General features: G+C 37.1%; 1 protein-coding gene across 1 annotated transcript in view; it reads left to right on the top strand.

The window, feature by feature from the left end:
• Nucleotides 1–22186, top strand: part of uxs1 (UDP-glucuronate decarboxylase 1) — a 36330-nt gene extending 14144 nt beyond the window's left edge. The window contains exons 8-15 of the mRNA XM_073473938.1: nt 2357–2416; nt 5519–5640; nt 15654–15773; nt 16198–16241; nt 19409–19469; nt 19606–19663; nt 20391–20494; nt 21388–22186. Coding sequence (XP_073330039.1) covers nt 2357–2416; nt 5519–5640; nt 15654–15773; nt 16198–16241; nt 19409–19469; nt 19606–19663; nt 20391–20494; nt 21388–21519 — 701 coding nt within the window. The 3' untranslated portion in view covers nt 21520–22186. The remainder of the gene's footprint in view (nt 1–2356; nt 2417–5518; nt 5641–15653; nt 15774–16197; nt 16242–19408; nt 19470–19605; nt 19664–20390; nt 20495–21387) is intronic.
• Nucleotides 22187–22227: the final 41 nt, after the last annotated feature.

Raw genomic sequence — 22227 nt, 5'->3', positions numbered from 1 at the left:
ACTTGGCCACCCGATGATGATCACTGTCCACAGAGTTATATCCTTGCATTTCGTAGATACAAGAATTAACAACTTGAGTATGGAAAAATTGAAACTAAATAAGAAGCTGGGAGACTTCCTGCTGCTGGCCAATAGACAAACTTTGAGAGAGAAAATGGAACAAGCTATGAAAGTGAAAATGGTTTGAATCCTTCATCATGAGGTCAAACCTTCAATATGTGATTATATTTACTTTGAAAAGAAAAGAAGGGAATAGAAGATTAGTAGTGCTGTAGAATGAGTCCAGCAATTGAAGTCGTACAAGTAGGCCTGTCACGATAATCAATAAATCAATTAATCATATGATAAATTAAAATGAGCTCGATAATTTTGCCGGCCTCGATAATTTCCATTTGCATGCTTGTTTGTTTTCCTCGTGTCTCTCACTAGAACCCTCTTGTCAGTCACTAGCCCCATTCACGCGGCCGTTTGCATGCGGGGATACTGCGCCAATTCTCCGCATCCGCCTTTGTGTGAACGTTTCAGATGCGGTGAGGGGTGAAATTTTGCTGCGCCTCCGGAGGTAGTATCAGAGGCGAACCGAGCCGGCGGCGCGGAGCGAGGGCGTGTTGATCTGATGGTGTTGGTGTCTGATAACTCTACAGATCCTTCACTCAACAAAATAAAAATAAATGTCCCACAAAGCAACGTTACAGGACCAAACAACAGGAACGTAGTAACTGGTCATGTCTTTGGCAACTTATGTGAGGAAAAAAATACCGCAGTTATTCGTGGAGAAGTGTCTGTCAGCCTGTCGGTCTGACCGACTCTTCGTCACATTTCTGCCCGAAAAACAGCGTCTGTCCCCGGCAAAAAACTTTAACTCACCAAGTGTTTGTCGCGTGACGGTCAGTTACTGTTGTCATGGTGACGGTCAGCCCTCCCGACGAGACTCAGTGAACTTAGTGAACCCCGAGAGTGAAATAGTCAGACAGCGTCCAGTTTACTGATGGCGATTATGTAATTATGTAAATTATAGAAAAACGTAACTTTGTCACTTTCCAGGATATTTGGTGTGTCAGGATCTCAATTACAACACATTATAACTGCATCATATGATTATAAACAGACAGCTGGTACATGTTTAGATTAACAGGAGGACAACGGAGAAACACCTTGAAAAAAAACACATACGTCATCATCATCACGTGTACCGTCACGCCTCCGCATCACTACAGACAATGGTGCTAACATTGTTGCTGCAGTAAGGAACCGTGGCTGGCCATGGCTCAATTGCTTTGGCCACAGCCTCCGTCTTTATTTATTTTGGATATTTAAAATGTCTTTTTCACATTCCAATGTTAAATATTCTTTAGAAATAAAGGTTTATTGATCTTTGAAAGGGTGTACTTGCATTATTATGCCATTATCATTATATTAGTTGAAAAATGGTCTCAAAGCGACAATATTATCGTTTATCGCAATAATTTCTAGGACAATTTATCGTCCAGCAAAATTTGTTATCGTGACAGGCCTACGTACAAGGCTGAAGTACCTTGTTGTAGCACATTGTTCATTTGCCTGACCCATATTTTCAAGTCCAAGCCAAGTGAACTTTCAAATTATGAAAGGTTTTATAGTTTTAACTGTGGTCAGAAATTGGAATTCCCTAAAAAAAAAATAAATAAATAAATAAATAAAAATAAAGGGCTAACAACAAAACACAGTGAATTAGCTATTTTCAAGTTGTTTATTCAGTCAATAAAAATGTGTTTTCATTAATTATTTTTCTCCCCTTGTAGTGTGAGACAAAAAATAGGTAGAAAAAATAAATCTGGTGCCAGACCATTTTTTGCCCTCATTACATATTCAGCTTTTAGCCACGCCAGCTGCTTACAATCTAAATATCCATCAAATTATGTAATGCATTCAACGCGAGTCAAAAGCTTATTTAATGTTATATTGTCTGCCTGCTGTGCAGACTCCTTTATTTAATAAATAAATAAACTGATGAGAAGATTTTTTGTGAGAAGCGGAGACCAGCTTCTCTCTCTCACAATGGAGCATCTCCTGTAAATTACAAATTACGTCAGTGAGAAATGAATTCTGTAATCTATTAACCCAAATTAAAGGGCTTTATCTGAATGTATGATTATTAACATTGACTTAAATTACATTCAGATCACATTTTTCTTTCATTGTAATGAAAGAAAAAAATATCAGTTACTATGTATATATTAAAAATACCAAATCGTAGTTGGATGTGGTAGAGCACACGCTGTCTTACTTTCAGTCAGTGTATTTACTCAGGTTTAGGGACAGGTTTGATGTCAAAATTTCCAATGAGGACTGTTTTCACTGTGTTGTTTGTTCTAAGGTCTGGCCAAACGTGTGGGCGCCAGACTTCTTCTGGCTTCTACTTCTGAGGTTTATGGAGGTAAGAGAAATGTCTCCCACTCATCTTTACTTTTTTTTTTCACAGAACCACATCGAATGGTTCTGCTTTCCAATAACTCTCATGAGCAAATGGTTAACTGTTTTTTTTTTTTGTTTGTTTGTTTTTTTGTTTTTGTTTCTCTTATTCTTATTATTATTAGTAGTATTCTTATTCTTATTACTATTATTATTTTTATGTATACATTTATGAATGTAATCAATTGTTTATTGAAACCAATTGTATACAGAAAGCCCAAAAGGTCCTTTTTTATTTTATAGTTATCATTATTATTACCGTTATTAACAATGGTGATGGGATGGGGAAATAGGAATGGAGATTGTAAACAAAAAACAAAAACAAAAATGTGTTCAAAGAAATGTAGACTATGTGATTATGTAAAGCACGTGTCAAATTGACTGAAATGAACACAATAAAGTATTTTTTTTTAAAAATGGTTAACTTAATGGATTCTGTAGACTGGATACTTGAATTTAAATTTAGAATCGAAAACTTGACACGCCTAGTGACGACAAAATTTTATTTCTGTGAACCATCCAGCAACCCACAGTAAAATGCAGTTTAGACTGCTGCAGCAACAACATCCCAATATTTTTGGGATGGATTTTTTGTCTCCACATACAATTTTCTTTTTTGTTAGCTAAAACTTGAACACAGCCAACATTAGCATATAATTCTAAATACATTTGGGCCATCTGTCTGCCTCATCTGGCTCTTTGTGGTTACTTTTTTGTGTTTTTGTATTAACAGCCGCATAAGTATAATGAGATCATTTGTTCCAGTGTCTCAATTCAGCTGCATAACAATGATGGTTAGCTTTGTTTTATACTTATCATCTGCTTATCATTTCTGATAAGTCAGTATCTATTCTCCCACTTGTCTGACATAATACACTGAAATGGTTCTAAGCAATTACAGAGAGTGAGAAATGACTGAAGAGAGTTTTATCCTGGAAACTAATCAGAGCCTGTCATTGAACCTAGTTTGGCAGCTCACTGATCCATGATGTATTGTTCCAGCTGAGATGTCTCCTCTGATCTGTTGAGCAATAAAGCAAATCAGACTTTTTTGGGCAAATGTGCATTGAATATTTCATACGTGTGTGTGTGTCAATCTGCAAAATGGGAACCATGCTATAAGGAATAGGAGTGTCATGATTCTCAAAATCCTCGATTCAATTTGATTTTCGATTTTTAAGGTCACGATTCGATTTGATTCTCGATTATTTTTTGTTTGTTTTTTCTTTTAGCACAGATCGCTATGCCATTTTAGACTAGTCTATTCTAGGATCATTGGTTTTATGCCATGATAACTCATACATTTTTTAAATTCTTATTTCAAAAGATGGTCTACATTGTGTAATGTACCACACTAAGGCCTTATAAATTAAAATAATTTATTAACAATATAAATGTAACAATAACTTACTTAACTTACTGTAAACAAGAGAAGAGAAGTCATAGGGGGTACCTGTCATGACTGACTCTCTTTTGTAACTGCTGTGTGCACTCTTCACAGCAGATGTTAATGTAGTGTGCTGTGATGTTCATGTTGCTCTGGAGGTCCAGCAATCTGTCGTTAATGCCACTCAATCTGCACTGCTCAGACCTCCAATAACTTTTTCCTTCACATCATACATGGAAGGCAACACCTTTGTGGTAAGATGCGACCTGCTTGGCATTTCGTAGCGTGGTTCCAGTACACTAATTAAATGCTTAAATCCAGGGTGTTCCACCACTGAATAAGGTCATATGTCTGATGCTACAAATACCCCTATTGCGCTAGTTATTGAAAAGATGTCGTGATCTTGACCTTCAAAATCAAAGGTGGAATCAAGGATTTCACCACGCCTCCAGTATCACATCTGGAATTTTTTGGAAGTTTAGCTCTAAATGAGGAAGACAGAGTTGGCTAAGTGTTAACTGTTGTTTTCTCAGTTAAGTCTACTTCTTTATGATGCCTGCAGAGATGTCCTGTCATATTTGTTGTATTGCCCGTGGACATGTGTGCTATAGCTGGCTTACAAACTGTGGTTTTCTTGTCGACAACACAAACGTTGTTGACATAACACGTCGGGAACGCAAATTATTTCCACACTAGTAATTTCAGAGAAGCAGGAAGGGGTTTGAGTTCAGTTGATGTGTCTACTATATCAGCAGTTGCCGTGGTGTCTTTTAATTGGCTGCAGCTTCAGGGTAGAGGAGGTAACATCAACTTGCTACGCTACAACATGCTGTGTGTTTTTTTTACCCTCTTGGCACACCTGCGGGATGTGATACTGGAGGCGTGGTGAAATCCTTGATTCCACCTTTTGATTTTGAAGGTCAAGATCACGACATCTTTTCGATCGATATCCGACTCACAATCAAGATCGTGACACCCCTAATAAGGAATGGGAACTGCGTGGCTTTCTAGGGCAGCCATTTTTGAACGATAGTGTATTAGCTGTGATTATTTTGAACTGTCACCTATCATTTGTCATCTGTCGATCATTCATCATCGGAAGTGTATAGATATATATAGTTCAGCAGTTCTTTTTGACACCTACAATGGACAGCTAGCGGATGGCACTCTGGACACACTTGTAGACATTATATTTCATTATACAGTTACACCAAGAACCTGAAAAACTATCATTCCATGTAGCCTTTCACTGTGTAGCATAAACATGTTATGGCCTCGTAGTAGTAGTAGTAGTAGTAGTAGTAGTAGTAAAATGTCTCATTTTAACTACATACCCAATATATTTTCCCCATCTATCAGCTTTAAATATGTTAAAGCTGTACTTACACTTAGGTTGGCACTCACGGTGCCTCAGCATGATCTACTTTTTGTAAAAAAAAAACATTAATTTAAAATTTCTTTTTTTTGTAGTTTGTTGGTTGTGTTATTGACTGCCTATGGTGAAATTCAAGTTTAACTGAGTTAGACCCAATTGAACAGGTTGAGACTACCTAGCTAGATGGGTGGTGATCCTCCAAAAATGGCTGCCACATTCCCATTCCCTGTTCCAAATCAACTTTGTTTAATTCTCTGTGCAAAAAACTGAAACATTAAAATGGTTCTAAAATGTTTGTGTTCCAGATCCAGAGGTCCACCCGCAAAATGAGGAGTACTGGGGGCATGTGAACCCAATCGGTCCTCGAGCGTGCTACGATGAGGGGAAACGTGTAGCGGAGACCATGTGTTACGCATACATGAAACAGGTATCATCACTTTAATGCTACAGTATGCATTTGAAAAAATAAAGTGAATTGTACAATATTATCAATTAGAAAATCTGTCCGTTATATCAACAGTCATATAAAATCGTTCCTAGTCTGTGAAAAGGCAGTTTTGAAGATGATAGTTTGGTATCCATAAAGAAAAAAACACAAATCTTGTGTTAATTAAACTCAACCCAGAACTGTGTCATTAAGAAAAATTTGCAACATACTTCAAGCGTGATATCAGTAATAAGCTCTTCATAATTTCATGCATTTTTCCTTAAACATCCAAATGTTCTTGAGACTTTTTGTTTTTTTTCTGCTGCTATGACTTGATTGACACCAGCCTTTGATGATCAGATATGATTGACTTCTCTTGCCTTTCCTCCAGGCAGGTGATATTTATTTATCTGCCTTGTCTCCTCCTCCTCCTCAGCTGCTCATTATTTTTTTTCACACCCACAGCGAGAATTCTTGGAAATGGTCGGCTTTCAGCACTCGACTGTCAGTCGTTTGTGCACAGAGACGAGAATATCACACAGTACATCTACTGCCCAGTCATGTAATCAAAATTCATTAACATTTAAAAATCAATGACTGTAGGTTATGCACTGGGTGAAAATGCATGTCTTACCTCCTCCTCAGACAGAAGGCTAATATTATAAAATGGAATATTGTATATTGGTTGTTTTCCAACTGCAAATTGCTGATATATTTAAACATTTTATCATTTAAGGGGAAAGATACACAGCTATATTTAATGCACCTTTTAAGGTTACGGGATGGTTAGGGATGCACAATATGATCTTTTTTCAGCCGATACATAACCAATAATTACATGCTTCTAATGGCCCAAACAGATAAGATAACCAATAATTGCACATTTTTTTATTTTTGAAAGTACTTCATTACCTGTAGTTTATGCACATCTGCGGGTACGAAAGGCTTATCTGTAGTGAGCAAAAGATGTGTGATTTAATATTCTCTTCTTCTCCTTCTCCTTCTCCTTCTCCTTCTCTCTTCTTCTTCTCCTTCTCCTTCTCCTTTGCATACAGCCACCTACTATATAAGAGTATGTAGATGACATGCTTGTTAAGTCCAGCGATATGTATCAGCCACACCTTCACTGATACCAATAAATAGCTGATAATATAAATGTTCTTTTTGATTTATGGGTCAATGTATATTGTGCATCTCTAATTGAGGTGCCTCTTACTCGGTTTTACTAAAATGGACGTTCAGTGTGTACGGATGAGAGTTTATCAATGCCGATCTTGGCATTTTTATTTTCTGTATTATTTTGATCTCAGACAGAAAAGTCTTGTGAACGGATGTCTACTGTAGGTAACACATGGCAGACATACAGGAAAAACAAAAAATCCAGTTTTCCAAATGGAAGTTAAAAGACATTGAACACATCATATTAAATTAAGCATAATGAAGCATTAATGGGCATGGCATCAATTAAAGAGCAGAGAGTTGTTTCATTGACAACAAGAATACCACTGGGCCAACACAGTGAGCTGGCGCTACAGTAGCAAACGTTAGCATTGGTGTTTGAACTGATGCTGGTGGTGTTGCTTTCTGAAACATAATTCTGTTTATCAGACCTGATTGCCAACATCTGACAACAAGCCAGGGGAAATTGACAGGCTGCACATATCTCATTAGTTTTCCCGTGTCTCTCCTGTTAGGCACAACAACTGTTACTCTCATACATTTTCATTCACTGTGTCAAACGAGTCAGGCTGCTCTTCCATGCATTTTAAAACATCTCTCATAACTATAGTCTACAGCAAGTGAACTGGGAAGTATCCTGGGAAGTATCCTGGGAAATCTGTTGCAGCTGCTGTAGGAGGTAGAGCGGGTTGTCCACTTATCTGAAGGTCGGTGGTTTGATCACCGGCTCCAGCTGCAAGTGCAAGTTTCCTCAGGCAAGATACTGAACCCCAAATTGCTCCCTTTGGCTATTCCGTCAATGTAAGTGAATCTTTGAGCATAGAAAAATAGTGGGGCACTTTGGTTAGGAAGTGCTGTATCGCTCCTGATGTTGATCAGCACCTTGAATGGCAGCCTCTGCTATCAGTATATGAATGTGTGAGTGAATGGGTGAATCAGCAAGTGTTGTAAGACACTTTGATGGTGTGTCACAATTGCAGACTATTCTGCGCTACACTCAACATGTTTTTTTAAGGGGCAATTGTGCAAATGAGTTAGAAAAGATCACGTTTTAATGAAATACTGTCACGTTAATGCCTTTTTTCAACAGTAAATATTCAGTGTCAGGGGCAAACTGACTTTAATATGACTTTTTAGAACTGTTTAGTAATTTGGGTATAAAGGATAAGGGTGCATTGTATACAAATGCATTTGTTTTCACTTGTTTTAAAGGAGCACTATGTAGTTTCGGAGAAGAAAATTCAAACTCAGAATTTTAATATTTAGAATATCGGTGAGGTTACAATACAAACTCAGTAATATTTATTTTTTCCATTAGTGAATAAACCAGCTGTTCTCAGAGGAAAATAAGGTCCCCAGAACACTGTTTGAAGCTAGAAAGGTGGCAGGGTCCGCCAACTATAAACAAAGTAAAACAAAGTAAAAAAATTGTGTTGTCCTTTAAGGTCAGTTTGTTTATTCAGTCATGAAAATGGAGAGAGTTTGTTTACTTACTTTGTTTAGGCATTAAAAAAATCAGTCAGATCTTTCTCTTCTGATTAATATTTCTTCCGTTTAGGCAAATAGGGCTGGCATTTGATAACATTTGATCAAATCCATTCAAATCCCTTACCGAGTCAATTTAGGTTTAGCATTCAACTTTTGAAAGCAACTAAAGTTATAAATAACTGAAACTCAAAAATTCAGTTCAAATGTGTTTTCTGGGAAGGCAGAAACATCAGTGAGTTTTCAGTGACAGGTTAATCAAAGTTCACAATCTGCAGATACAGCCCGAAAATGTGATGAGCAACATAAAAAATGGAAGGTGGATTAAATATGTATCAGGCCCGTTCACTTAGCATGTATAGCATACATGCACAGCTCATTTTTCACAGGCTTCATGTTCCACATGGTTAAGGTCTGATTCAGACCTATTGAGCTGATACAGTATTGATATTATAAGAAAACATTTTTAACAGGGAGACTCTGACTCCTCCAACTGACACGATGCAATCATTGAGATCACTTCACTAGTAGAGAGGAGACTCACTCTGTCTGCAAATTGCTTATTTTTCTCCAAGACATTTCTCCAAGGTTTATAATAATCCCGCACTGCTGACATTTTCTTTTACTTTTTTTTGGGAAACAAACCACATGCACAGGGCACGTTGCAAGTTATTTACAGAATTAATATTAATTTACAGATTTGTTCACCTCAGAGCTTAGAGTCCAGGTATTTTGTCTGAACTCTGAGTCACTCGCATTGGAAAATGTTTTTTTTTTATTGTTTACTCCAATATGATTGTGTACTAAAACACATAAATTACCAGAAAATAACTTGCAGATTGTTTCTACAATGGGCTTTTCTGACATGGGTCTCTCAGGAGGTGTCCGAGACATTGACAATTTAATAACCCTATGGCAGTGTGGTTGCATGCCAGTCACAGATCATCGGATGCAATAACACAGATGTAAAGGATTTACATGGCAAGCAACACCCCACATTGTGTAGTGGTAAACAATACAATTAGTGGCAGGTAACAAGATTATAGTGACTGGAGGAGGTTTATTTTTTGTGTTGCTTTGCCAGTGATGGCCGTGGCTGAAGGCATTATGTTTTCAGGTTGTCCCTCTGACCGTCCAGCTGTCCGTCCCATTCTTGTGAAAGTGATATTGTAAGAACGCCTTGAGGGAATTTCTTTAAATTTGACACAGATGTCCACTTGGGCTCAAGGATTCAATTTTGGTGGTCAAAGGTCAAGGTTAATGTGAACTAGGGATCGACAATATGTTTTTTTTCCCAGGGCTGATACCGATACGGTTATTAGTAATCAAGGAGGCCGATAAGCGATGATTGGACATGTAACAAATCAGATAGTATTGTGGGCGGGACATTGAGTGAGACCACAGAGTGGTGATTACAGATAGAGAAAAAATGCAGCATCAGAGCCAAAGTAGTGCATTTTTAAATTAGTTTATTTTATCGGCAATCTGACACAAAAAATACAGATAATCAGAAAACAGCTGAATATCGGTCCAGATAACCGTCCAGGCCAATAATCTGTCTACCTGATATCTGATAAGATTTTGGTGGTCAGTGGACAATTTTTCAACAATTCATATGATAGTTACACATGTGTCTAATAGGATAAAATGATATAGTGATGACATTTTATATCCAGAAAGTCAAAGGTCAACTTTACTGTGACATCATAACGTTCTGCAAAAAAACGTTCTGGTCATTATTCTACGCCATAGCTCAGGAACAGCAACTAGACTGGTGAGCAGAGGCTTGCAACCGCATGCGGTAATTCTAGTTTTATATTCAAACGGTTGTCATTGACAAACTGCTTTAAGCTGATCCTTAGACAGTATGTCATATCTGCTGATAGGGATCCCAAAACAAAATGGTAAATGGACTTGCATTTTAATAGCGCTTTTCTTGTCTACCGACAACTCAAGGTTCTTTGAATAGTCGCTTTCTTTGAAAGCACAGTCACATTCACCCATTCACATGCACATTTATACACTGATAGCAGAGGCTGCCATGCAAGCTGCCGACCTGCTCATCAGGAGTGATACAGCACTTAATTATCTTTCTTCAGAATAGCTTTAAAAGTTTGTCTACATTAACATTACATAATGTTGCTTTATTGTCCTCCTTTATGCATGCCCACTGGGTTGCCACACATTTCTTTTCTCTCTTCTTTCTGTTTCTCTCTCCCAGCAACATTATCTGCTTTCTTCATCAGTAATACGTTTTATAAAGTTGCCAGGAAGTTACATATCGGGGTATTTTTTTCATCCGTGATTCAGACAGATTTAAAAGTAAAATTATAAAATTATAAAATTTTAAAATGCGTCCCCAAATATACTTGAGCAGCTGTTAATATATGTACGTGGGCAGTCCTCCCAGTAAAGCCTATCTGTGGGAAAGACTGGCTTCCTAACCCAAGCGGCCAACAATATTTCTATTCTCAACCATTCACACACACACCCACACACAGATGGAACAACCAATTGGGAGCAATTTGAGGTTCAGTATCTTGTCCAAGAATACTTTAACGTGCAGCCAAGGGGATCAAACCACCAACCCTCTGATTAGTGAATCGGGGGTCGAGTAGTAGCAGCCCCCAAAAGACATGGGATCATGGGAGTTGTTGTTTTCATTGTTAAACAACCATCTTTGCCAAAGAAAATCCCTTTACATTATGTGCAGAAATGTTCACAGACATTTTATTCATGTTGTGTTTAGTCTCATGCGCCAAGTTCCCTTAACTGGAATAAATTTACTAATTTCTCCGGGTTATAACATTGTTGAAAACTTGGTATAATGTAAGTACACAAACTAAACTTTTTTGTCTTACAGTTTAATTCAGAAATATAACATAAATGTATACTTTATACATATTCTTTAAAGTTGAAACAACCCATCATGGTATGTGTATAAGTTATACACATACCATGATGGGTTGTTTCAACTTTAACAGTATAACACGTATAACAGTGTTAATTTCGTTAACTAAAACGAAAAATGTTGGTCAGCAACCTTTTTTCCATGCCTAAGATGAGACGATGACGAGATAGATCTTTTATAATAAAATTAACTTCCCATTTCCCCATCTACCTCAGGTATGTTATGCTAGCAGGAGCCCACACAGAGTTAATTCAATTATACAAACATGGGTTGATAGCTGTTGGTAACCACTAGTCAGCTGAATTTTTAGCTATGCGGTCATGGTGAAAGCATCATCCAAACTGTCCTTCAGACTAGTGTTGTTTTTGGCAGCCTGTTTTAATTTTAGTTTTAGTCTAGTCTTTGTGTCAAATTGTCATTTTAGTTTTTATTAGTTTTAGTCACGTTTATAATCTTTTAGTCTAGTCAAGTTTCAGTCGACTGAAAGTCTGAGCATTTTAGTCTTATTTTAGTCAGAATTATCCATGACTATTTTCGTCTAGTTTTAGTCAATGAAAATTGTACTTTAGTCTCTTTTTAGTAATGCAATTCTATTTAACCCAGTTAATATAGTACAAGTACCTAGTATAGAATAGACAAAACCAACATTTTCTTTAAGTCACCCATTTCACAAGTCAAACAAGGTTATTGTTACCTTATAGACTCAAGAATACATTCAATTCCAGACACAGAAGATGCTCTGATTTGAATTTACAACATATTTATTTTACCTACCAAACATGTAAGAAGCACACACACATAAATTTAAATAAAATAAATAAATAAAATAGCTTCAAATGACAATGCCAGAAAAATTGACATTACATTCAAGTTTAACTTAAAGAGAAACAAGGTGTTTGAATGTTCGAGCTACAATAACATAATAAAATGTGTGTGTCTGTGACTTGTATTGCCTGTAAACTGAAGTCAGATTTTGCATCATAAAAACTATTACAAGATATAACACTATACATGGTTTGGACCTTAGGGAGATATAATGAGATGGGAATTCGTTGACAGAAAAGAACAAATAACAGATAGTAGGCTACTGAATTCTTTGTGTCAGACTTAACTTTGTGTCTTGAGTTGTCGTTAACGTTAACCCACTGCAGCTGCATCGTCTAAATAATGCCGCGCGAGTAGGGATTGAGGAAGCGACGTCGCCTGCGTCTGCGCAGTGCGACCTGATGCAGCCCCTGAATTGAGACTGAGGAAACAGAAATATTGCAAAATAATAATAATAGCGAGACGAAATAACGTAATAACATTTCGTCTCGTCTCGTCTCGTTTTGGTCAACGAAAATGAAAAGATATTTTAGCAGAGTTTTTATTTTGTAAACCACATTTAGTCCCGTTTTTATTCGTCAACAATATTGCATTATATATTTGATTATAGTTTTAGTCACATGACCACCATTTACGTTGTGTCTCATTTCCGTCACGTGATAAAGGTTCGTTGACGGCGATATTTAGTCATAATTTTCGTTGACGAAAGCAACACTACTTCAGACTCAAGTATAATTACATCCAGTAATTCAGCTACTAATTTAGCTATTTTCTGAAAGACAGCTTGATGCTTTCCCCATTTCAGACATAATTCATAAACGCATAGCTGATTATTCAGCTGACTAATAGTAACGTTTATCAACCCATGTCTGTATGTATATACTGTAGTCATGCTGCAGTCTGCAGCATGCTCATGCTCACTGTATTTTTTCATATTGTTGTGAGTAATAATTTCATTTGTTTTAAAAAATTTCAATCACAACATTATAGAGTTACTAATGGGTAATTGTTGAACATGGCTGTTAAGACGTGTTAAAAATGTTCATAAATAACTGTTTATTTGATTTATTATCACATTATACTCTATAACAGTTATTTGTTCAAAATTGTGCTGGCTCAGTATTCAAGAATGTTTAAATAGGAGTACAAGAAAATAATTGAACAAATGAACAAATTGTTCATTCTGTTCTTAAATTGCGATGACTAAAACTGGACTAAAACTATGAAGGATAAAAATGACTAAAATGTGACTAAAACTAAGGCATTTTTGTTTAAAGACTATGGCTATGACTAAATCTAAAATAGCTGCCAAAATGAACACTGGTGTATAAGTATACCAGTGGACACGCCCACACATACACACAGCTCCCGAGACCTTTTCATCACGTTGTCCTCATTGTGTCCTTGTTCTAACATACTGAATATATTTGCATGTTGCGTCTGTAGAATTTCCTATTCGACATTTTCAAGGGAAAATTCTACATACTTTTCATGTTTTTATTCATGTTATGTGACCTACATCCCATCTGAAGCTACATTTATTGATGCAATGAGGCTGATTTATGAAGGCCATGGACTTTTAAAAAGGAGGAGTTTGGGATCTTTGGGATCAGAGGGGATTATCTATGATATCGTTGGCCTCATGAATTAATTCTTTATTGGAAAATATGTAAGACTATATCATCATACTCGCCTATAAGAGGTCAGTTTGATTTCCTTTGATACATCTGCTCACAATGCATTTGTCATTTAATGATCTGTGTAGGGAATGGCTCAAAGCTAAGGGAGCATACAATGCAAATTATCACTGTACTGTTTAAATTTGACACTTTATAGACTAGGTCTATATCTGTTGTGACAACTTGTATTGATCAAAAAGGGAGGAAATGTATAATAGGCCAATGTTGCCAGAAGGGATCATTTGATCTCTTTTCTAATGCCAGATGTCAAAAGGGATCCAGAAAATCCAATAAAAATTCCATTTGTTGCAACAAGTAACAGATCGACTAATAGGAAGATCAAAATTAGAAGTTTATGGGGTGTCACGATTTTGATTTTAAAGCTTTTAATTCCAATTGTAGATCTCAATAGCAGGATCAGTGATTCTCCAAGTTTTTTTTCTCTCCACCCGCCTACACTCACACATCTGAAGGAAAAAAAAGAATATACGAACACACGGCGACGATCAACTGAATGGTACTGGATGTAACTCAGACAGCGTTGGGGATGTTGGGTTGATATGAAACAAGCTGAACTTCTATCTTTTGTTGTTTTTTTGTTGAACCCTGGAATCTTTATTTTTTGATGAATATTATTTGAACTTGTCAAACCCGAAGCCACCAGGACAATCTTAGGCTGTTGTCATAAAAAATACTGCATGTCTTTGTAAAGGAGAATTTGAAAATGTAAATGACAGTTGTCGGAGCATAAAACAAACGATCTGCATATCTTTACAAATCCAGATGCAATGGTCTAACAATGGTATAGCCAAAAAGTTGAATCGAACCATGACCATAAAATCAAGTCCCATCGAATCTTGGATTTGGAGAATCTTGACACCTCTGTGGGGCGATAAATGGCATATATCGTAAGTGATGGGTGGAAAGTGTCGAATATTCTTAGAGGAACACATAACCTTTTAGCTCAGAGTACATAATCAGCTATTTGAATCTTGCAATCGGGGAAGAGAACAGATTTTGATAAAGTGGTCGATGGTTCTGCCCGGAAATGGGTGAAGGAGAAATATCTGGTTTGAGATAAAGGGCTTAATCTGTTACTGAGTGTTAGGGTTAGGGTATTATAGGGAGTACCATATAACTGGTTTTCTGATGAATGCTAAACGTTGACAGAGATTCAGATATAGTGATTGACAGGTGTGCATAGCCTTGTTTTATATTCCCCCCATAGCTGATAAATAAATCCTGATGGATTACTGATGTGCTGCTTTGATATACTAAGCATCTGATATTTTAATGCCTACATTTACATGTCTTATAAATCATGATGGTCAATAGCAGAAATTTCATACATGCTGCTAATAATTGATCACAAGGGGAGCTCTAGGTTGTCTGCTTTGTTGCTCATTTATCTTGACTTTCAATAACTTATTTCTTGGGGCCAAGCAATTTAGAATTATATCGCTATAAGCTGCCATTTTTGTGTGCATGAGTCATTAATTCATGCATACATATTATTCCAAGGGCGCAAAAATGTAAATTTTTATCATTTTTTTATGTGCAGAAATACTTACACTTATACAGCACCTGCAGGCTTTTTGCCCCCTTATAAATGAAAACAAAAACTATACAATATATAAACTACACAGTTTTTACAAAATGGTATACACTGTTCTTTGCATAAAAAGTTTTTCAATAGTTTTTTGTCACTCAAATTGAAGGTCTTAGGACAGAGGATGTGTTTCACTGTACAGATTGTAAAGCCCACTGAGGCAATGTGATTGTGATTTTGGGCTATATGAATACAAATTACTTGTTTTAATGTAGGATAATAAAACAAGCAATCATAATAAAGAACGACATTAAGACCGAGATACAACAAGTTCAAAATGACTAATGAGTCACGTCATCCACTGTCTTGTTTTCTTTGCTCATAGGAAGGAGTGGAGGTGAGGGTGGCGAGGATCTTCAACACGTTTGGCTCTCGAATGCACATGAACGATGGACGTGTTGTCAGCAACTTCATCCTGCAGGCTCTACAGGGAGAACCTCTCACTGTACGCACTTAAAGCTTCTTCAGTATTACTTAGTTAGCCTCAGTGAGATGGTGATTGATTACCACTGTTGATTGTATTATATAAGAGCATATGGAAAAACACTGGCACTCTTCTTCTGATTGAACATGATGGTAACTGAAAAGTCAGACACTTCAGTGTTGTAAAAACAATTTATTTTGATGCACAAAGCTGAAAATAATGTAAGACTTTAAATAAATATCCAGAAGTGCTGTACGTGACAAATTTCCAATTTTTATTTAGATTTATTTAGAAGTAAAACCCCCAAAAATTCAATGAACTTAAACATGATTATTGCCAGTTTGCTCATTTTTTAAATATGTTGAGGTAACAAATATTTACCTTTTAGTGTGATGCACATGTGTATCATGCAGCAATGATGGTCAGTTTTCTGTTGTTGTTCTAGGTGTATGGCACTGGTTCCCAAACAAGAGCCTTTCAGTATGTAAGGTAAGATTGCTAACGTAAACCTGACCTTTTAGTGTTGTTCTCTACCCTTTAATGTTTATTATTAAATACCATCATGTGCATTTCTGCCTGAAAGAGCAGACTATGTGTGTATGTTGTTGACTTAAAGGATTATTTATTGACTTGTGTGCAGGTGATGATGAGATTAATTTGATCAGTTTGAAGAGGAGACATCAGAGACATGGATCATTTTGAAGCTCTCATATCTCTTAGTAACATTCACTTGCTGCTGTGTGATCTTAGTGTTGTGTAAGCAGGGAAAAGCCAAGGTCTTCTGATAAACTGTCCTTCAAGTGAAACTCTCAGAAAACCTGAAATGACTTTGGTAAACTCAGTTCAGTTCAGTTCAGTTCAGCTTTATTTATATCCCGAGGGAAATTGAATTTGCAGCAGGCATCACAAACACAATAGACAGAAACTCGCATGATAGCCTTCATTACGAACACTTTCTTTTACTATTCATTGGTCCACCTTTCAGTTACACAACAAGCATTGCTTATAAACAGTATTCAATCACACATGGACATTTTCATTGTTTATGTGATTATTTCATTTATTTAATCATAATTTCAGTAAAAGTTTCTATTTTATTTTTCTCTGACTGATCAATGGAAAAAAATGTGAAAACGAATCTCTGCAAATTAATTCACTACAAATATATGAAACATTTATTTAAAAGAAAACAGTTTTTCTGCATTGACAAATTAATTTGTAGCTCAAAATATCTACACAATCGTGAACTTGGAAAGCCAATAAAAAAACTAGGGGCCCCAATACTTATGACCTCCCAGTCATGTCTCTAAGTCACATAAAGTGATTTGTTTCAATTCCAAAAACAATGTATAGACAGTATGAGTTATGTGTGATGAATGATTTCATGAGATTTACTTTTACCTATCTTTGAAGCAAAAAATATCAGTTTAATATCTAGAAATGCACTGAAGCCATGGCAGGAAACTCAAGCCACACAATACTTTTTTTAAATGATTACATTTTAAATGAGACAAATACAAATTCTCACAAATATCAGTAGTTGTTCAGTCTTTAAAGTCAGTATAAATTCAGTCATAAATTAACCCTTAGCATCTCCCAAAAGGCGCCTATAAGACAAAACAAAATGAATATCTGGTTTAATCTAACCCCTTGATTCCACCATGCACGTGTCTTTTACCTGGCGTGTGCAGCTATTTTGTTCTGTCCTCCATGCAACTTCATATCCCACTGGGAGCGTTTCAGAAGTGGAGCTTCATGCTTGCCTGATGTTGTTGACTTGCTCAGACCGTGTTTATTTCATCGTTTCTACTTTATTTTTTTGTGCTTCTATTGTGGTTGAGTAAGCTAAGTATTTATGTCTTTATTTGTCTGTTTTAAGTGTGTTTATTGTAAATATTACCCACAGCCGGTGGAAACACCAGCATTGTCTAGAACGGCCGCAATCTGCTCAGGCGACTGTATTGCATAGAAAAAAACTCTTCATCTCACAATGTTGAAGAAAGTGAGAAAAAAGTATTTGGATCTGTCCCTTTATTTGGATCTGCACTAAAAAGTTAATGGTGTCTGTTCTGGGACGAGAGCCATCCTCCATCCAAGTTTTGTGGAAATCCATTCAGTAGTTTCTGTGTAATCATATTGACAAACCAACCAATCAAGTAACGAAACAAATCGAAATGGGTGAAAACATAATCTCATTGTGGGGGGAGAAAATGGCTTTGCAAATGTTTTTTGAGGAAAGAAATTCACTTGACACATTTGTTAGATCTCAAGGATGCATAAGGAGTGTATCTGTTCAAATGTAGTGTCATTCACGAAGATGTACTTCTTGCAGCTGTTGAGCTGTAATGCATTCTACAGGGAGGTGTATGTGTTATTTATCCTGCCTCATTGATATGAATGTGAAGGACAAAATACATCTCTGTGTATCATGTATATATGCATGAATGCAAATTTGGCATTTGGGAGAGAGTAGAACTAACTGACTGGGATACAGTGCGATGTTGGGGATTATATTTTTGTAGTAAAGCTGTATCCACTATTCCCTGACCTGTGAGGTAGCCCGTCATATCATTATCTCTGTTTGCACATGCCTGCTAATGTCAAGGTTTAATACATATTGACAGAATTGTACTAATGAATTATATATGTATCTGTGTGGGCAACATCAGATTCAAAAACTGGAAACCAAGGCATGATGGGAGATTTAATCAGTCGTTATTTTGATATCTCAACTAGGTTATAATTACAGTTTATCTCTGATATCAGTAATTTATGATATTTGTTGCTGACTTGAAGGTCTAAAAACACAACACTCTGGGTGTGGGTCTGTCTGTTGGTCAGTTGGTCCATCACTTTAGTCCAGACTAAAATGTGTCAATGAGTGGATAGATTGCCATGGAGTTTAGGACTATTGTTATTACTTATGGTCCTCAGAAGATGAATCTTACAGACGTTGGTGATCATCTGACTTTTCCTCTTGGGAAAACATCAGGTTTATACTTTTGGCTTTAACTGACATGTCTTGACAACTCAGTATGAACTGTAATAACTTTGGTGATCTCTTGATTATTTTTTCTAGCACCATCATCATTTTTTAATACTTTGATTTATGACCAAGTTCCAATTGCTTCAGCTGTACGCTGTCTTGTGCTAATTAGCAAATGTTAACATGCTAACCAGTGACAGTATAATATATGGACAAAGCTTCCTGACCTGAAAAGTGAAGCCGATGTGGAAGTGCTATTAACATGCATTTTATCTTATAGCCAGCAGGGGGTGACTCCACTGGTTTCAGAAAGAAGTCCAATTGTATGTAAGCTTATAAAATGACGCGACTTCTTACTTGATTTATTACCTCAGTTAAAAGTTTCCTAACGGGTTTATGGTCTCAATTGTTATTTTCAAGTCTTCTACAATACAGCACGATGTCCATTTTGTGAATTATGGTCCCAGTCTAAAAAAGATGATGAAACAGAGTACGCTGTGGGCGTGGCTAGTTTGTGACCGACAGGTTGCTACCGGGGCATTTGCTCGAGTTTTCAGTCAGATCGGATCGGGATATCTTCCCCAGTTCAGACTTCTCGTCCAAATATGGTCAAATAAAAAATAAAAAAAGATTTTAATGTGTCTGCTTCGGTGTCTGATTTGTTTTCCAGCGACCTAGTGAACGGCCTGGTGTTGTTGATGAACAGTAACATCAGCAGTCCAGTCAATCTGGTGAGTTCATCATACCCGGCTGTGGTTGTCAAATCGAAAATGGAAAGTTAATTCCACGCATGGAGACCAGTCTTAATTGAATGTTTTGTCTCAAGTTGACACTGATGTGATGGAGGCTTTTGAAATCTGTTCGCAGGGGAACCCGGAGGAACACACCATATTGGAGTTTGCTCGACTTATCAAAAGTCTCGTCGGTAAGGTGTTAGATTGATGAAGATATCATCCTGTGTCTGTGCAAACTCTTGTCCTATTTCATTTTTCCTTTTGTCTGTTCTGTGTCACCTGTTCTTTTTCAAAGTGGAGTTACAGTATGCTTCTGTGTCATGGTGGTCCTGGAATTTAAATTGATCTCAGAAGAGGACTGAATACCTTTTATTGTTGTAACGATGGATGTGACTCATATCATCAAACTGTATCTTACGGTTACTGTGCTGTATACACAAAGTGATCATATTAACATTCTCCCATTCACTGTGATAGAAAGCGGCAGTGACTGCAATGACAAAATTTGCACTGGAAGTGGCTTTGTTAGATAACTAATTATGAGTTGGTATTGTACCACTGAAAAAGATTTTTTTTTTTTTGCTATGAATAATCTCTACAGACATCAGAATCATGTAGTAGAAAAAATAAGCTGCCTAAGCTGTCCAATCACAGTTATGGTGGTCCAGTGTGGTATCTCCACAGCTGAAACCTGTGGTCATGTTTTTGCACTTCAGCCCCAGTAGTTCCTGTGGCAGAGTTAGCACACCTACACATGAAGCCACCACAACATCCTGACAAAGACGCATCAAACTGCCTTGATTCCTCTCTGTCCAATGAACCTGTTTATGTGAGCATGAGCAGTAATAAAGGAGTATGGAGAAGAATACTAACAAGACCGTTCTCTCTGTGCACTTGTCCATGAACACACACACTCAGTGAGCCGAAGTCAGATCCAGTTCCTTCCAGAGGCCCAGGACGACCCACAGAGGAGACGACCTGACATCCGGAAAGCCAAGATGATGCTGGGCTGGGAGCCGGTGGTACGTGTGACAGACTCACTGTTAATAAGATGAATGCTCACATGCTCACACACGCACCTCCAAACCTACTGTCACAATGCTGCAGATCTGATCAGTTACACCAGCTGGTCAGTGTCTCATCATCACAATGAACGTATAAAAGCCCAGCATTTTCTGACTCATGATAAGTGCATGGAGATTCTGAGAAGTGGAATTAGTCTCGCAAGCTGATACAGAAATGTTTAAACATTAGTGGATTAACAACCGTAATATTAAAATCATCATTAATACATTCTCTTGATATCAGTATTCAAAGTTACATAATAAGGATTTAAACTCTTCCTTTCAGAAGTTATACAAAGTTGAAGTCCTTATGTACAAGGTTTTGAGGACAATACTGATATCGATATTTGATATCAGCCCACAACTCTTCTTGTAACATTGATGCATAACACTAACATTTTTGAACATCCCTCCATTTTGATTACATAAGAAGCGTGACCGATGTATTTACTGAATGGAACATTTTACAGTTGAAAACTAAACAGCTCTCATAAATTTGTTTTTTCTGTACTGTAATTTTTGTTACTTATCGGCCCAACATATACAGTATATATACCAGTATAGTATCTGTGATCAGCAGACTCAAACAGAATCTGCAGATTTTGTTTTACTTTTCAGTGGCAATCCAGATAAATATTAATTTAAGATAACAAAGATTGTTTTTGAGCAAAAATGAGCTCAAGCAGGTTGAAATAAATATTTACTACTAGTTCCTCAGCAGCAAATGTAATTTTTGATAATTTCATATACTTTCAGCCAATATCTGACTTCCAATTGTTGTATCAATACATTTATATATCTGCAACATGTAGAATGGTAGTATCTTTATGTCATATGTGTTGTCTTGACAGGTGCCCCTGGAGGAAGGCTTGAACAAAACCATCCAGTATTTCAGTAGGGAACTGGAGCACCAGGCCAACAACCAGTACATCCCCAAACCTAAAGCCGCCCGCATGAAGAAAGGACGACCCAGACACAACTGAAGTCTGGTGTCCCACCACAGACTCTCCTGAAACACAGAAGGATGATCAGACTCCTCTGAGGACCCTCAGAAGACTGACCCTCTCTGAAATACAGTGTTGAGTGAAGAGCTCTGAGATATGGTGTCTTTTCTGAGACCCAGAGACAGCTTTCTCTTAAAAGTCTCTTTCAAAAAGACAGTGTTGCCTTGCGTCGGAGCTGCAGATGCACTGTGGGGTAAGGTCTTCCTTACCCGAGCTTGTGTGTTGGGTGGACAGGAATCAAAAACAGAAATTTGAGGCAAGAAATCTGAAACCCAGCCTGCCTTCTTTTGTGAATTTATGCTTTTTGCTATTTAAAATTACTGACTCGAGAATCTTGCAAACAGCTTGTACTGTGCATCAGTGCTTCATGTTTATTTTATCAGTTTTATGGTGTTTTTTCTCCGGAGGTGAGCTACCTGACTTTGTTTTTCCACTGGATGGTTTGTCCTCTTATCAGCGGTGTGCCAGCACCCTGTTGGCTGTTCATGCAGCTCACCACAGGACCCTGCAAATCTCCCAGACAGACTGTTAAACATCACTACGTGTTTATCAGAACATCAGTGTGTTCTACTTTGTGAAATCTCATGTCAGGATGTGCATTATCGATTTCAGATGAAGATGTTATTTTAATAAAATATTTCGAATATTCTGTGTATGATATAATTAGGGAAGACTGTGTGTGAGTGT

This window comes from Pagrus major, chromosome 9 (genome assembly GCF_040436345.1).
Source record: "Pagrus major chromosome 9, Pma_NU_1.0".
Lineage (NCBI taxonomy): Eukaryota > Metazoa > Chordata > Actinopteri > Spariformes > Sparidae > Pagrus > Pagrus major.
Note: the sequence above shows the minus strand (reverse complement) of the source record. Positions and strands in the feature narration are given on the sequence as shown.